At 43.2% G+C, this 18,051-nt stretch overlaps 1 protein-coding gene across 1 annotated transcript in view; it reads right to left on the bottom strand.

Moving 5' to 3' along the window:
- The window catches only part of LOC135209254 (importin-9-like), a 109,127-nt gene that overhangs the window by 25,385 nt on the left and 65,691 nt on the right, over positions 1 to 18,051 (bottom strand). The window contains 1 exon segment of the mRNA XM_064241963.1: positions 15,301 to 15,547. Coding sequence (XP_064098033.1) covers positions 15,301 to 15,547 — 247 coding nt within the window.

Raw genomic sequence — 18,051 nt, 5'->3', positions numbered from 1 at the left:
GGTACCTCTTGAAGTGTGGTTGTTTGAGAAGATCCGTCCTTTCTGGTAGGGATCTTGGAAAGTCTACGATCCACTCTACCACCTCCGTGAACCATTCCTGGGCCGGCCAAAAGGGGGCTATTAAAGTCATCCTCGTCTCTTTTGACGCCACGAACTTTTTCAATACTAACCCCAGGATTTTGAATGGGGGAAAAGCGTACACGTCCACTCGAGACCAGTTTAGCAGGAAGGCGTCTACCATGATTGCTCTTGGGTCTTCCACGACCGAGCAAAACACTGGGAGCCTTTTTGAAATGTATGTTGCGAACAGATCCACATGAGGAGTTCCCCACAGAGACCAGAGATCGCGACACACTTCCTCGTGCAGAGTCCATTCTGTATGAAGGACCTGGTTCCTCCTGCTGAGCCTGTCCGCCCTCACATTCCTTACTCCCTGTACGAATCTTGTCAGCAGGGAGATGTTCCTGTGAGACGTTTCCCCAAACCCCCCCACCCCCCCCAAAAAAGGGTAATAGGTCCCTCGTGAGTTCGTAAAGGAACGAGGAGTGTGTCCCTCCCTGTTTCCGAATGTAGGCAAGTGCGGTGGTGTTGTCCACGTTTACTTGTACTACCTTGTCTTTCACCAGAGGTTCTAGGCTCTTCAAAGCCAGGTGTACGGCGAAGAGCTCCTTGCAATTTATGTGCCAGGACACCTGTGCTGGTTCCCAGGTGCCTGACACTTCCTCCGAGCCTAATGTCGCTCCCCAACCCGTCTCCGACGCGTCGGAGAACAACACTAGGTCTGGGTTCTGTGATCTTAGAGAGATCCCTTTGTTCTCTTCCAGAGGCAGCAACCACCACTGTAGGTGTGCCTTTACCTCCACTGGAATGGGAAAAACGTCCGACAGCTGTCCGTTTTTCCAGCTCCAAGACTTCTTGAGGAAGAATTGAAGTGGACGGATATGAAGTCTTCCGAGAGGAAAGAATTGTTCCAGCGAGGAAAGCGTCCCCAGAAGGCTCAACCATTCCCTCGCTGACGTTTGTTGCTTCTCTAAGAAGAGAGAGATTATCCTCAAACCTTTTGCGGTTCTCTCTTGCGAAGGAAAAACTCGAAAACCCCGAGAATCCATCCGAATCCCCAGATAGACTAGGTCTTGTCTGGGGTCATCTGAGACTTCTCGAGGTTCACAAGCAATCCCAACGCCTTGGTCAAATCCAGAGTTAACTTTAGGTCCTCCAAACACTGTCTCTCCGATCTGGCCCTGATGAGCCAGTCGTCTAGGTACATCGAGACATTCACTCCTTTGAGATGAAGAAATCTCGCCACATTCCTCATCAGGCTTGTGAAGACCTGAGGAGCTGTGGACAGGCCGAAACACAAGGCTCTGAACTGAAAGATCCTTCCCCCCGTCATGAAACGGAGGTACTTCTTCGACGAAGGGTGGATCGGGACGTGAAAGTAGGCGTCTTGGAGATCTAGAGACACCATCCAATCTCCTTGTCGTAATGACGCTAGGACTGAAGCAGAAGTCTCCATGGAGAACTTCTCCTTCTGAACAAATTTGTTCAGAGCGCTGACGTCTAGTACTGGTCTCCAGCCTCCCGAGGCTTTCGCCACTAGAAAAAAGGCGATTGTAAAACCCCGGGGAGTTTTGATCCAGTACTAGTTCTACTGCACTCTTGTCCCACATTTGTTCCACCATCGATCGAAGAGTATCCCTCAGCACAGGATCCTTGTACTTGGCTGATAGTTTGTTCCCTTGGTATTGACGTTAGGGGCGGAGTATTCAGGAAAGGGATACGATATCCCTTCCTTATGATATTTAGTGAAGACGCGTCTGCGTCTATTAGTGTCCAGGCCTCCACGAATTCCAGGAGCCTGGCACCTACTGGTGCTTGGAGGAGAATTGTTTCATTTGCCCTTTTTAAAGGGACGAAAGGCGGACCTACCTCTTCTCTCTGGAGCCTTCCTTCTTGCGGGAGGTCTGGAGATCGGACCACCTCGAAAGGGCTGCCTAGAAGTGCTAGGTTCTTTCTTGTCCGACACTAAAGCCGGTTTCTTCTTCCTAGCTGACTGCGTCAGAAGATCCTGTGTCGCCTTTTCAGTTAAAGAGTGAGCTACGTCCTTCACTAACTTAGAAGGGAACAAATAGTCCGAAAGAGGTGCATATAGTAGAGCTGCCCTCTGCGCATGCGAGACTGCCTTTGTTAAGAAGGCGCCATACACTGTCCTTTTCTTCAAAAGACCTGCTCCAAATAATGCAGAGACTTCCAAAGATCCATCCTGTACTGCTTTGTCGATGCACGACATGCATAACAGGGCTTCAGGTTCGATTCCCTGCGAATCGTGAGCTTTCTTGGACATCACCCCAAGGGACCAATCTAAGAAGTTGAAGACTTCCAATACATGGAAAAGTCCCTTGAGGAGATGATCCAGTTCCGAAATACTCCAAGTAATGCGAGCAGAATTAAGACTAGGACGCCTTGAAGCGTCAACTAACGTCGAAAAGTCTGCCTCTGTAGAAGAAGGGAGAGCGATACCCATATCCTCCCCCGTCTTGTACCATATGCCTCTTTTCCCAGCTAACCTTGCTGGAGGCATGCAAAATACTGTCCTGGCTAAGTCTTTCTTCGACTTCATCCAGGCGTAAGGCGTGTAAAGCCCGCTTCATTGAGATGGTGGGCTTCATCTTCAGAAAAGACGAAGGCTTCTTCGCCTTCGCACTCGAAAAGAGCGAGCGCGGAGAAGGAGGAGCAGCCGGAGTCAACTCGTCTCCGTATTCCTCCAGAAGCAGGGTCGTCAACACCTTATAGTTGGACAAGCCCTCTCTTCCAAGATCGTCATCATCCGAGTTTCGTTCGAACTCGTGATAATCCTGAGTTTCTGTTCTCCTTTCAGAACTTTCCTCTTCTGGGGGAGACAAACTCCTGATCGGAGAGGGGCTAAGGGAATGAAAGTCTTTCCTTTTTCCCGTTCTGATCGACTTAGAAGGCGTCACAACCTGCGGCTTCTCTCGCGCTTTAGAAGACGTCTTGTATGACGCTTCCCGCTCTCCGAGCGTCATGTATGACGTCTCTTGTTGACGTTTAGATGACGCTTCGCGTCTGGAAGACGCTTCGCTTTCTAAGGGCTTCCTACTCGGCGTCACAATCTTGGACGGAGCGTCACGTCTAAGATCCTCTTGATTTGACGCTTCACTTCTAAAAGACGTCTTCCGAGCAGGTGCGAGAGGACGAGACTTCTTAATAGGAAGCGTCACGTCCTTCCGACGGGGCGCTAAAACTCCCACAAGAGATGACAGTTGTTCCTGAACCGCCATAATGATCTTCCTTGACGCTTCTCCTACGTCTAGTGCCTGACGCCTCTCGTCATCACTCGGAGCAGAAGCATGATGGGGTACTTCCTCATAAGCGTCAGATGACGTTGACGCCACCTTCGCCTTCTGTAATAGCAGAAGGTGGCGTCATCCGAGTAAGCGCTCCGGCGCTTAGAATCAATGTCTTGCTTCATATGACGCTTCAGCGGTCTCGATAAGTTCGACTCCTTCCACCCTCGTTTAGGTGAGGGAGAGGGAGAGGACGAGAAACACTCGCGAAGGACGCTTTTCCTATAGCGCCCTTGAGCTGGCTGCCATGAAGCAAAGCTAGCTGAAGGGACGTCTGACCGTTGGGGATTCCCCACGACCTCCTTAAGGCTTTCGACTTTCCTTCTCCTCTGGGCATGTGAGCTTGGAAGAGGTCTAGGCCTGGGAGCGCCGCAGGGACGATCAAACGCCCCCTCCACAACACTGATAGGGCTCACTTCACTAAAATTTTCACAATCACTAGCCTTACCTTTCGAGTCCGCCATCTTGGACTTCATGTCTCGAATCGTCGCTTTCAGATTGGCGATTTCCGATGCCGAATCCGAAAAGACACTCTGAGAATGAGATTTGTAGGGAGAATCTACAGTAGTAGGGTTAGAATTATCATTGAAAGGCTCAATAGGCCTTGAATTCACACCTTTCAGTCTTCTAACTCTATCTCTCTCTAACTTCTTCAAATAAGAAGTCAAAGTCTTCCATTCTTCTGCATTCAAACCCTCGCATTCCTTACAAGTGTTAATAGCAGAACACTGCACCCCCCTACATTTACGGCATACAGTGTGAGGATCAACCGAAGCTTTCGGTATCCTCACCCTGCAGCCTACATTCACACACTTCTCACACTCACATTAGAATCAGAAATACTGAGAAAAATCCAAAGAGTTATTCCAAAAAACAGTCCACAGTAGCGAATGCCAAAACACGATCCAAATACGTCACCAAAAAGTCGAAAAACGTTGATCAAATGTTGAAAAAAGAATCCAAGTCAGGAGGTAATAACAACAATGTTGATACCACCGGCGACAGAGAAAATATGATAGAAAACGGGGATGGTTCCTAGTCCTGCCACCCAGGGCAGGCCGGTAGATCACCTGACCTACCTGTAGCGAGTGGCGCGAAATTTGAATTTCTGTCGGGGACGACGGAGTCTTAGCTATGTATATATCTGACAGGTAAGTTGATTGTATGAAAATAGCATTTCCAGAAAAAAAAAATTGCAAAATTACTGTGGTCGTATGAAACAAATGAAAATGTGATTGTATGAAACAAATGAAGATTATTATATACCTACACAACTCTTGAGTCCTACCTCAAAATTAAACACTAAAAAAACATTAAGACAACACCAATCAACTTCAAGTTTTCACTTCAATGAATTATGAAAAAACCAGTCATCTCAATTTTCCTGTAAACTGCTTAAAATTTATATTGTGCAAATCACTAAAATAATGATGGGTATACAGACTTACCTGGAATTTTAAATATAGTTGTGCGACAAGAGGTCTAAACATTAATACTTATTTAACAGTTTAATAGGGATTACATTTATTTATAATACGAATTACCTATTTCAAGTTGCTTATAGTTGTATTTAAGCTACTTATACATTTATTCCTTTGTACCATACAAGGTAATAAAAGCAGTCAATGTGATGGAATATCGCTAAAAATTATCATTTTGTTTATTGCATCGAGTCCTTTAAACCTCACTCCAGCTTAAATTTTGTCACTAATAAAAGCTGTGCATTGACTTTCAAAACCTTCTAACCTTTCTCTGATCCAAAGTCAAGGTCTGAATGCACTCGATCTTCTTACTATTCCCCCTTGCATGCAGCTACTGTAATGTTTGATTAACAGATGTAATATTACTGTACAGGCATTATTGTTGCCTACACCACTCTAAGAACATAATAATGTGTACTCTTATTTTCTGCATTACAAGTATACATCTACAAACCAACACATCTGTCAATTTATTAGTTACCAAAATTCTTGTAATGAATGTGACACAACACATGGTTTAATAGTTTGTTGGACAAACACTGTGACCAGACATCAATAGGTAACAGGCATTGCCCAAGGTTGTGGTTCGGAGCTTCAGTGTGTCTGGGAGGGCAGAGGCATGTAACTATGATGTTGTCAGGCAAAAGATTGAAGAGGTTGTGTTTACTATATGAGATAAGGGCTGTGGCTATGACTTGCTTTGATTTCAACAGACCAGACAACATGACTAGGCTTATCTCTACAAAGGAAAAAGTTACCATTGGGATAAGACACACAACTCTGATGTTGAGTGAACTCTACCGACGGAACCCGTTTATGGAACATCAAGTCAGACGTTTATAAGGACAGAAATAAACGTGCAGTGGCAATTAATGGAATAAGAGCAGAACTTCAGTAGAAGTTTGTTTGTTTGTATGTTTTTATGTTGCAAGGAACCAGTGGTTATTCAGCAACGGGACAAATGGCTTTACGTGACTTCCGAACCACATTGAGAGTAAACTTCTATCACCAGAAATACACATCTCTCACTCCTCAGTGGAATGGCCGAGAATCGAACCCACGACCACCGATGTGGGACGCTAATACCATACCAACCACGCCGCTGAGGCGCTTCTTCAGTAGAAGTGAAGAGTCAAATATAGAAACAATTTGCGGTCAGTACAGGGGAGAACTTCGCAAACTTGAAAAATCCAAGAAGTCAGGGCCTGGGATTATGGGTTAAGACTCGATACTAGGTCATAAGCTTCTGTTCAATGGTTTGCCACATCTTTAACTAATTCAGAAACAAATGGAAATTTATACTGATAATACTGATCAATAACAGAAAAAAAAATATTCTGTACACATTGTCTTCAATATGCACATTGAAGTTTTCAGCATGTTGCTTCTGGGAAGCAAAAGCATTACTTAAAGCGTTAAAACACTGCATCTTGACCAATGGCATCGGTTCCGAATTTCATCTGCTGGACTTTGGCGAACGGAGTAGAAACTAAGCTAAATACATCAATAGCGGGTAGCACTGTTTTTTGCCAGGTCAGTTGTCCTCAAATATGCACTTGTGATGTCACCATACTAGTACATAGAACAATAAGGTAAGAGCGTTTGTCCAATGAACACTACTCAACCATGTGTACAATCAGAAAAATACTAAACGAAAGCGAACATTACCAATATACACCACCAATAAAATGTGAAAAAACATAAGCTAAATTGCAAAATCCTCGATAATTTAACTTTTATACAACCCTTATACTTCTCCATTCACACCACTAAACCACCTTCTTATGTCCTGTTACTGTAACAAAGACTTTTATTTAATATCTTTCCTACTCTACAGAATCCACTATATGTATTGCATTCAATTGTGCTCCATTAGAAAAACAAAATTACATAACAGTTTCTTCCTCTGTAAATGGAGACCCAAAAATGCATCATCTATTTGGTAATATGTAGTGCCTGGTTCTTCAGCCATTAACCAATTACTGGGGCACTATGACCGAAAGGTAAGGGCATGCACTCTTTTGCCATCCCTCTAGGATATCCATTATAATCTTTACTTCTACAGTCCTCTTGTCGTCTGTCTTATGAACAACAGTAATCAAAATGGCCTTTATTGCAACCTGGTCCTAAGACCAAGTCTTTAATGTGATTGCAACATTTCTATCACCTCTTCGTACCTTTGCACCCATTTTCTGACATTTTGCATGACATTTCTCTTTTCCTTTTACCTTTTTTTTGCACTACTTAGCTCCTCTTATTTTTTTACATGCTTTTATTTAACTTTACATTTTACAAACATTTCTATTTTCCTTTTTACTTTTTTTTGCATTACTTTGATCCTCTTTATTTTTTCCCTGCTTTTATTTAACTTGACTTCTGCGTCTGTTGTCAAATCTTGTAATTCAAATTTTCTACCAGTTTCCTTCGTTCCAAGGACTTGAAATTTTGCATAGCTACTCAATCCCGATGACAATACAACCTTACATGATCCCCTTCCCTCTCCCCCTTCCAAGGCACACACAAGTGTTAATTTAAATGTGCCCTCCCCTCCCGTTTTCCCACCCCCTCCCCCTACCCCCACTTCCAGAGCACACAATCGATCACATGTTAATCTAGCTGTGTCCTCCACTCACTTTCCATCTTCCAACCCCTCCCTCTTCTGAAGCATACAATAAAGTGTTAATTTCCTCCACCATCCACCTCTCCCTTCCAGAGAACACCAGTGTTCATTTACCTGTGGCCCCCCTTCTCTCTTCCATCTCCTCCTCCTTCAGAAGCATGTGATCAAATGTTAATTTAGCTGTGTCCTCCTCAACTTCCTTCTTCACCCCCTCACCTCTCTTCTTCCTTCGCCTCCCATTTCCCTTTCCCCTCATCTTCCTACTACCCCCCTTCCTTTTCCCCTTTCCCATTCTCCTCCCTCCGTATCAGTTTCATTAACTACAATCATAAATTGGTTACAGTTTGTCAAAACTAAAAAGTATAAGATGAAAAAAAAAAAAAAATTTAAACATGCCTTTGTTACAATGCACTAAAAATTAAAAAATAATTTTTTAAAACAAACCAGGATTTTCTTAAAATTAATCAATCATTCCTAAAAAATAAAAGCATGGGCCCTTAACATAGAAGGAAATGCTACAAGAATATATTTTTTTCTTCCTTGTAGCATTTTATTTTCCTAGACATGATCATTAGTAAGATAATTGTAATGTTTCAAAAAATAATTTTTTACTCTTTAAGTGTATTTTAATAAAAGCATGGTTTAGAATTTTTTTTTATATTTTCTTTACTCAATGTACTTTTTTCATAGCATTCTAGCGATAGATTTCTTCAGAAGCTTAATATTTACTAGCATTTACTTCCCAAATTAATCTTCTCTCAAGACACATAAAACTCATGGCAAATTTAAAAGAAAAAATCCTATGCAACCCTAATCAGACTGAAGACAAACTGTTCAATTACATGTGACCTGTAATTTAAAAAAAAAAAATTATTTGGACATGAAACAGCTGAAAATTGTTGATAACTAAAAATGTTATTGTCATGATACAATAAAGTTTTATGCATACTTACCTGGCAGATATATACTTAGCTATAGACTCCGTCGTCCCCGATAGAAATTCGAATTTCGCGGCACACTCTACAGGTAGGTCAGGTGATCTACCGCCCCGCCGCTGGTGGCGGAAGTAGGAATCATTCCCGTTTTCTAAGACAGATTTTCTCTTCCACCTGTCTCCTGAGGGGAGGTCGGGTGGGCCATACACCGTATATATCTGCCAGGTAAGTATGCATAAAACTTTATTGTATCATGACAATAACATTTTTATGCATTCAACTTACCTGTCAGATATATACTTAGCTGATTGGCACCTTTGGCGGAGGGTAAGAGACAGCTAATCTACTGAAATAGACAGGAAACAACATATGTTGTAGGTAATAAAATTAAAAACCTTGATTCCTACCTGTGTTAGCGAAAGACTTCATGGCTACTGCCTAGGAGCCCGTATCGCTTCAAGAGCCTCAGCGAGGTAGTGACCTCATGCTAAGAGTTCTTGATGGTCTGTTACAGGGGTCTTACCCACTTACGCTTCAGAACCATAGGATCTTTGTCAATGGGGTCCTATCCACTTACATGACAAAACACCTTGCCTATTGGCATGATCATAGAGCACGACACTAATCCCGATCACCTGATCCTCATTGGGGTTAGTACTACGATTAAAAGGAGTCATCCCCGAACATCCTTTCAAGCAACCCACAACTCAACAACAATATCAAAACTAATTATTAAAATTATTAAAAACCAATTTAAGGATCAGCGTCTGCTCCATTTCCCAGCATAGTATCCGCTGATACATAAGGTCCAAGAGCGAAACATTTATCGTATGTTATTCTAACATCCTTTAATAGTGGATGCAAATACTGAATTGCACCTCCAATAAGTTGCTGCTAAAATGTTTCTCATGGACATATTCTTCGTAAAAGAAAGGGAAGTTGCCACAGCCCGGACTTCGTGAGCTTTAACTCTCAGCAGCTTTAAAGAGTTCTCTTGGCAATTCCTATGAGCTTCGGTAATTACATTTCTGACAAAGAATGCCAGTGCGTTCTTTGACATCGGTCTCTTGGGGTTTCTTACCGAACACCAAAGACCTTGTCGACATCCCTGAAGCTGTGTCTTCTTTTCTAAATAAAATTTTAAGGTCCTGACTGGGCAAAGGGACCGATCCAACTCTCTTCCTACCAGAGAAGAGAGTCCCTTGACTTCGAAACTTCTAGGCCAAGGTTTAGAAGGGTTCTCATTCTTCGCTAGGAAAAGATCCTGGAAAGAAATGACAGCCGAGTCTTTTCTAAATCCCACCCGAGAGTCCAAAGCATGCAATTCACTGATCCTCTTAGCAGTTGCTAGAGCCAACAGGAATATGCATTTGCTAGTAAGATCTCTGAATGAGATTTTATCTATAGGTTCGAACCTGTCCGACATCAAGAACTTTAGGACCACGTCCAGGTTCCAACTCGGGGGAATCGATGATCTCAATTTCTTAGTCTCGAAAGACCTGATGAGATCATGAAGATCCTTATTATCCTCGAGATTCAGCCCTCTGTTTCTAAACACAGCTGAGAGCATGCTCCTATATCCCTTGATAGTTGATACGGCCAATTTGGATTCTTCTCTTAAGAAGAGGAGAAAATCCGCGATTTCGGTTACAGAGGTATTGGAAGAGGACAGCTTCTTCGACCTACACCATCTACGGAAAACTTCCCACTTCGATTGTAGACCCGCAGGGTAGAGGCTCTGCGGGCTCTAGCAATTGAAGTTGCCACTTTCTTTGAAAAGCCTCTCGCTCTGACCAGTCTTTCGATAGTCGAAAGGCAGTCAGGGAGAGACTTTGGATGTTTTTGTGGAACCTCTCGAAGTGGGGTTGTCTGAGCAGATCTGTCCTGTCTGGTAGAGATCTGGGGAAGTCCACCGTCCATTCCAGTACCTCTGTGAACCAGATTCGGGAAGGCCCAAAATGGGAGCAATTAGAGTCATTCTCATTCCTTCCGATGCCACAAATTTCCTTACTACTTCCCCCAGCACTTTGAATGGGGGAAAGGCGTATGCATCTATGCCTGACCAATCTATGAGGAAGGCATCGATCGCTGTGGCTCTGGGATCTTCTTCTAGCGAGCAGAAGTTGTCTATTTTCCTGGAGAGGAACGTGGCAAACAGGTCGATCTGGGGTCTCCCCAGAGTGACCATATTTGTCTGCAGACTTCTGAGTGGAGCATCCACTCTGTCGGGAGAACCTGGTTCTTTCTGCTCAACCTGTCTGCCCTTAGGTTTTCACTCCTTGGACAAACCTTGTACGCAGAATAATGCCCCTTTCCTCTGTCCAGGTTAATAGAGCTCTCGCTATTTCGTACAGAGAGAAAAAGTGAGTGCCCCCTTTGATTCCGGATGTAAGCCAGAGCTGTGGTATTGTCGGAATTGACTTGAACTACCGCCTCTCTGACTTCCGCTTCGAAGTATTCCAGGGCTAGATGAATTGCCAGGAGTTCCTTCGCATTGATGTGCAGAGTAGTTTGTTGTCTGGTCCAAACACCTGCTACTTCCTTTGGACCCAGTGTTGCTCCCCAACCTGTTTCCGAGGCATCGGAAAACAACACTCGGTGAGGGTTCCGAATCAAGAGGGACACCCCTTCGTTCCTTGTTAATGGGGTTAACCACCACTTTAGGTCTGATTTTATCCCCTGTTGGATGGGAAAAACGTCTGACAATTCTCCTGTCTTTTGACTCCACATCCTCTTTAGATAAAATTGCAGAGGCCTGAGATATAATCTTCCCAGGGAAATGAACTGCTCTAACGAGGAAAGGGTGCCCAGCAAACTGAGCCATTCCTCGCCGAGTCCGTCTTTCCCTAAGAAGTTCGAGATCTTTTCTAAGCTCGAGTAATTCTGTCTTGAGATGGAAACGCCCGAAAACCCCGAGAATCCATCTGTAGCCCCAGATAGACTATGTTCTGTCTGGGGATCAATTGTGATTTCTCGAGGTTCACGAGCAGTCCCAGAGATTTTGTCAAGTTCAAAGTCTTCTCCAAGTCCTTCAAGCACTGAATTTCCGATTTTGCTCTTATTAGCCAATCGTCCAGATAAAGGGATATATTTATCCCCTCTAGATGTAGCCATCTCGCAACGTTCCTCATTAGCCTCGTGAACACTTGAGGGGGGCCATTGAGAGGCCGAAGCATAGGCTCTTGAATTGTATACTTTCCCCTGCATCATGAATCGGAGATATTTCTTCGATGATGGATGCAGGGGACATGAAAGTATGCATCTTGTAGATCTAAGGAGACCATCCAATCTCCTGGACGAAGAGCCGCAAGAACCGATTTTGATGTTTCCATAGAGAACTTTGTGTTCTCCACAAATCGGTTCAATGCGCTCACATCCAGGACCGGTCTCCACCCTCCCGAGGATTTCGGAACCAGAAAAAGACGGTTGTAGAATCCTCGGGAATGCGGATCCCGAACCACTTCGATGGACTCCTTTTGCAACATCTGTTCTACCAGTTGCAATAATGCTTCTTTCTTGGCAGGGTCCCTGTATTGGGCTGACAGTTCCCTCGGGTTCGTAGTCAAGGGAGGTCTGTCTCGAAAGGGGATCATATATCCCTTTGTTACCACGGAAAGGGACCAAATTTCTGCCTGTCCCTCCCGACCCCTTCTTTTCGGAAAATTTCCGAAGTCTGGCTCCTACCGGTGCTTGAAGGACTGTTGTCTCATTTAGCTCTCTTGATAGGTCTGAAGGAAGGCCTACCTCTCTTCTGCACTCCTCTCTTCTTAAAGAGGGTCTGGCCGAGGTACTTCCTCGAAAGGGCTGTTGAGGGGCCCGAGTCTCTCTCTTAATAGGACCCAAAGTCCTCGATTTCTTTGCAGATTGGGCCAAGAGATCTTGTGTGGCCTTTTCTGTCAGAGAATGAGAAATATCTTTTACAAGATTTGAAGGAAACAATTGGTCCGACAGAGGAGCATACAGAAGAGATGACCTCTGAGTAGGAGTAACTGCTTTCGTCAGAAAAGAGCTAAATAAGACTCTCTTCTTCAGAATACCAGTTCCAAACAGAGAGGCCACCTCTCCTGATCCATCCTGAACCGCCTTGTCCATACGGAAAGAACACTATGAAGGACTCCTGGACTAAGAGATTCCTCCTCTTGTGTCTTTTTGGCCAACACCCCAAGGGACCAGTCTAAGAAGTTAAAAACTTCTAAGACATTAAACAATCCCTTGAGGAGATGGTCCATCTCCGAAGTCCCCCATGTGATCTTTGCTGATGACAAGGCTTGTCTCCTAGACGAATCTACCAGATTCGAAAAATCTGCTTCGGCAGTGGACGGGAGAGTTAGACCCCGTGGTTTGCCCGTCTCGTACCAAATTCCCTTCTTTCCTGATAGTCTGGAAGGAGGGCAGGTAAAGACTGTCTTCCCCGCCTTCTCCTTGGATTCCAACCAATTTCCTACGAATCGGAGAGCCTTGTTCATGGAAATGGTTGGCTTCATTTTAATAAAAGATGATTGTTTCGGGACCTTCGTGCTTGTAAACAAGGACCTTGGAGAAGGAGGAGCAGTAGGGCTTAAAGAGTCCCCAAACTCTTGAAGTAAGAGGGCTGCCAGCGTCTTGTAATCTGACAAACCCGGAGCCGAGTGATCTTCCGAGTCCGAAACCTCTTCCAAATCCTAATTCCGAGAGGATTGTTTATTTCCAATAGGAGACTGGCCTCTTGCAACATCCCCCCCACTCTCGCAAGAACGACGACCGCCTGTGCGATAACTTGCGTCCCTACGAGAGATAGGTTGATCCTGCAAAACGACCTTATCCTTCTCCTGGCAAGAGCGATGGCCGCTTGTGCGACACCTTTCTCTCCTGTCAGACGAAGGACGTCCTCTCCTATCACTTTCTCCGGAACGACCTATGTCCTGACAAGGAATACGGCCGCCTGTGCGACAACTAGAGTCCTTGTCAGGTAAAGGCTTATCCTTCCGAAAGCCAAACAAATCCTCCTGGCTTAATTGTCTTTTGGAAGAAGTCCGTCTCTTATCTGTCACTTGTGGCTCATTGCGCCGGGTTGACGCTCGTGATTCCTTGCTCCAAGCTGGCGCTTCTAGCGCATTTCGGCAGAGTGGCGCTTCTGGCTCATTTCGGAAGGGTGGCGCTTCTGGCGCATCTGGAGCCTCTGGCGCATTTCGCCAGGCTGGCGCTTCTGGCGCATATGGCGCCTCTGGCGCTTCTGGCGCATTTCGCCAGGCTGGCTCTTCTGGCGCATATGGCGCATCTGGCACTTCTGGCGCATTTCGGCAGGGTGGCGCTTCTGGCGCATCTGGCGCCTCTGGCGCTTCTGGCGCATTTCGCCAGGCTGGCTCTTCTGGCGCATATGGCGCTTCTGGCTCTTCTGACTCGTATGGAGTCTCAAACTCATCTGGCGCATCTGGTGCATTGCGCCAGGTTGGCGTTTTTGGCGTATTCTTCACACTCCTCCGAGTATAAGCCGAAACTTCCGTTTCTTTTTTCTTTCCCTTCGTCTTCTTTATAGGAAGGAAAGAGTCCTTTCTCCTGGGAGTTTTCCTTAGTAAAAACTCCTACTAAGGCTGAAAGTTGCTCCTGCACATTTAAGATAATTTTTTTTATTTTTTTTTTTGCAGCCGCACTCTCTTTTTCCTTCCCTGATTCAGGTGAGGCCTGTCTCGAAGCGGAAGGAAACTCCGATTTCCATTTAGGAACCAATCTCCTTTTCTTCTTCTCACAAGGTGATAGATCGGAGAAAAGCTCAGGGCTTGAATCCAAAGTAGGAGCCTTCCAACTTCTCTTAAGGGGCGTGACAGTTCATCAGAACTCCATCCCCTCCCCTTGCCTTCGGTGAAGAATCTGACGAAGAAAAACACTTCTTTAGGATGCTTTTTCGATAGCGATCCTTGGCAGTTCGGGTCGTCACAGAATCTGCCGAGGGGACGCCTGATCGGTGGGGATTCTCCGTAACCTCCGTAAGGCTTTCGACATTCCTTCTCCTCTGGGCCTGTGAGCTTGGAAGAGGTCTAGGCCTGGGAGCGAGACAGAGCCGATCAGACGCACCCTCCACTGCACTAGGGACTTAATTCACTTAATTCACTATCACTGTGCTTACCTTTTAACGTCAGCATTTGACGTTCCATCCTTTGTAGCGCATCTTTAAGATCTGCAATTTCCGTTGCGGATTTGCAGTCTTAGTACTAGAGGAAGAAGATAGAGGTTTAGGGTTAGGTGTTAATTTAATAGGCTCGTTAGAGCGAGACCTACTTACGCTTCTGGAGGAAGCCTTCCTAGCCCTATCCATATCTAATTTCCTTAAATATGAATTTAAATTCTTCCATTCTTCCTCATTCTATTTATTCACATTCATCACAGGTGTTAGAAATTGAACATTCATTCCTTCTACACCCCTTACAAACTGTGTGAGGGTCTACCGAAGCTTTCGGTATCCTCACCATGCATCCCTCATTTACACACTGTCTTCTAACCGTAAAGCTAGAGTCCGACATCATGAGAAATATCCACGAAAGAGTATGCCAAACCAAAGATCCAATACGTCACCAAAATAACCGGCTTAGAAGATCAATAGCGATGAAAAATACGAAATCCAAATCAGGAGTAACAACAACAATGTTGCTGTCACGGCCGATAGAGAAAATCTGTCTTAGAAAACGGGAATGATTCCTACTTCCGCCACCAGCGGCGGGGCGGTAGATCACCTGACCTACCTGTAGAGTGTGCCGCGAAATTCGAATTTCTATCGGGGACGACGGAGTCTATAGCTAAGTATATATCTGACAGGTAAGTTGAATGCATAAAATTCGATAATTCATTGAAATTCGGTGGTCAGCATGCCCCATAACGTTAATTGTATAAGGGTACCAATATCATGTTCCTTACGATATACTTACAATTTGGATCTAGATCAGATAAGACCACAGACTGGATGAAATTTGTGAGATCGAACTGCAACTGTCCTTTGGCCACCTGATCCAAGACAAGATCACGGACGGAACCTAATGCTAACATGACTGCTTCGTGAGTTTTCCACCAGGCTGGATCTCCACTACTTCTCTGGTTTGCTGCCCTTTCCAAATGTCTTCCAACAGCAATAATTAACCCTTGACCACATTCTTCAGCAAGCTCCTGACACAGTGCCTATAACAAAATTAAAATATCATCACAAACTGCTAATAATGCTCATTTATAATATTCCCAGTACAGGCAGTCCCCGGGTTATGACGGTGTCGGCTTATGACGTTCCGAGGTTACGACGCTTGTCAATAGACGTTATTTCCAGGTTACGACGCATGTTCCAGGGTTACGACGCCTACAACGCTCATCTGGGAGATGAAATATGACGACAAACATGCAAAATAATCAATATTTGAAGGTTTTTTCGATGAAAAATGCCATAAGAATGCAGTTTACATAGTTTTCAATGCACCCAAAGCATTAAAAGTAAGGTTTTCTTAGGATTTTTGACAATGTTCCGGCTTACAACGATTTTCGGCTAACGACGCGTCTCAAGAACGGAGCCCCCGTCATAACCCGGGGACCGCCTGTACTGTAATAGCAATTAAATTACCTTATCACTATTAAGATATCATGGCTTAAATTTCTACATACATTTTGACAACATTTTCCAATTGATTTCCCTAATCTGAGCAAGTCTGACAAGAACCTTATTTATCTTCCAACTGGGAAAAGTTAAGTTACAACAGTGACACCTAAGAATTGCAACATTTAACCATCATCACCCATGCTGGCCGAGGTATGTAAGGGACTAACAGTGACTTCTCTCAAGTTTCAAGAGCTTTACTCTACTCCTAGCTTCAGAGGATTAAAAGATAAGAGCCGCAGCGCATTCAAAATATTTCAACAATAAATGCCTACGATTCATTCAAAATATCATAGCAAGATTTTTGCAAACTGAATGGACACACAAGAGTACATGCACAAATATTTCTCTAGTAGAGTAACAGTAACTGGTTTAGTATCCCTTTATACTAAGTGATTTGTGAATCCACATAATTACATTCACAACGAAAAACACTAGTTCCCACTTTTTCTTTTTGGTACTAGAGTAGCACTTTCAGAGCAGACTGTTATAGACCTTTTTAACCCTCTTACGCCGGAGCCCTAAAAATCAAAACGTCTCCCGTATGCCGGGCCTGGTTTGGAGTGAGCGCGGAAGTGGAAAAAATAATTTTTTCAAAAAAATTACAGCGCGCGTACTTTTGAAGATTAAGAGTTCATTTTTGGCTCCTTTTTTTTGTCATTGCCTGAAGTTTAGAATGCAACCATCAGAAGAAAAATAATATCATTATCATATGTAAATAATGCGATATATGGTAGCGAAGAAAAAAAAATTCATACATAATTGTATTCAAATCACGCTGTGCAGAAAACGGTCAAAGCTAACCAGTTACTTTTTTTTGCGTTGTATTGTACACTAAATTGCAATCATTTTGATATATAATACATTGTAAAACAATAAAAGCAACACGGAAAAATATTATCACAAAATGATGTACGAATTCGTAACGAGCGGACGTAAAAAAAATGTTATTTTCAAAAATTAACACCGTAATTCTAAATAATGTTCTAGAGACTTCCAATTTGTTTCAAAATTAAGACAAATGATTGAATATTACGATACTGTAAGAGTTTTAGATAGAATTGCAGATTTCGAGGGGGCGACCATTTCGGACGGATTAAATTTGACCGAATGTCGAAATTTTAATATATATATTTTTTTTATAATGGACATATTTCGAAGATGGAAAAGCTACAACCTTCAATTATTTTTTTATTGTATTCTTCATGAATTTGCGCACATTTTGATATATGAAACTCTATAAAAAGGCTAATATGAAAAGGAGCAAATATTAGGATAATGCCATGTACGTATTCGGAGACTTGCGGCCGCGAATCGCGCGCGGAGTGAAGGTAAATATATTTTTCAAAAATTCACCATAAATCACAATATTGGTTTTAGAGACTTCAAATTTGTTTCAAAATGAAGAAAAATGACAGAATATTACTAGGCCGTAAGAGTTTTAGCTTACAATTGCGTTTTTCAACTATTTCGGTAGAGTCAAATTTGACCGAACGTGGTTTTTTTTTCTATTTATCGTGTTTATATGCAAATATTTCGAAAAAAGAGAAAAGCTACAACCTTCAATCATTTTTAGTTGTATTCTACATGAAATTACGCACATTTTCATATATAAAACTTTATGTAACAGCTAATTTTAAATGGTGCAAACATTTCGACAATCGCACAGAAAAAAATTCTGATTTTTTCGGAAGTTTACCGCGCGAACGTAATGTTTTTTTTTTTCATAAATTCACCATAAATCGAAATATTGTGCTAGAGACTTCCAAGTCGTTGCAAAATGAAGGTAAATGATTGAATATTACTAGAATATAAGAGTTTTAGCTTACAATTGCATTTTTCGACCATTTCGGTAGAGTCAAAGTTGACCGAAAGTTGAAATTTTTGCACTTAACGTTATTTATATGAAAATATTTCAAAACTGATAAAAGCTACAACCATGGGTTGTTTTTTGTTGTATTGTGCAGGAAATTGCGCACATTTCCATATATAAAACTTTATGTAACGGCAAATTTAAAAGGGTGCAAACATTGGGACAATC

The sequence above is a fragment of the Macrobrachium nipponense genome, chromosome 37, assembly GCF_015104395.2.
Source record: "Macrobrachium nipponense isolate FS-2020 chromosome 37, ASM1510439v2, whole genome shotgun sequence".
In the NCBI taxonomy this organism is placed as follows: domain Eukaryota; kingdom Metazoa; phylum Arthropoda; class Malacostraca; order Decapoda; family Palaemonidae; genus Macrobrachium; species Macrobrachium nipponense.
Note: the sequence above shows the minus strand (reverse complement) of the source record. Positions and strands in the feature narration are given on the sequence as shown.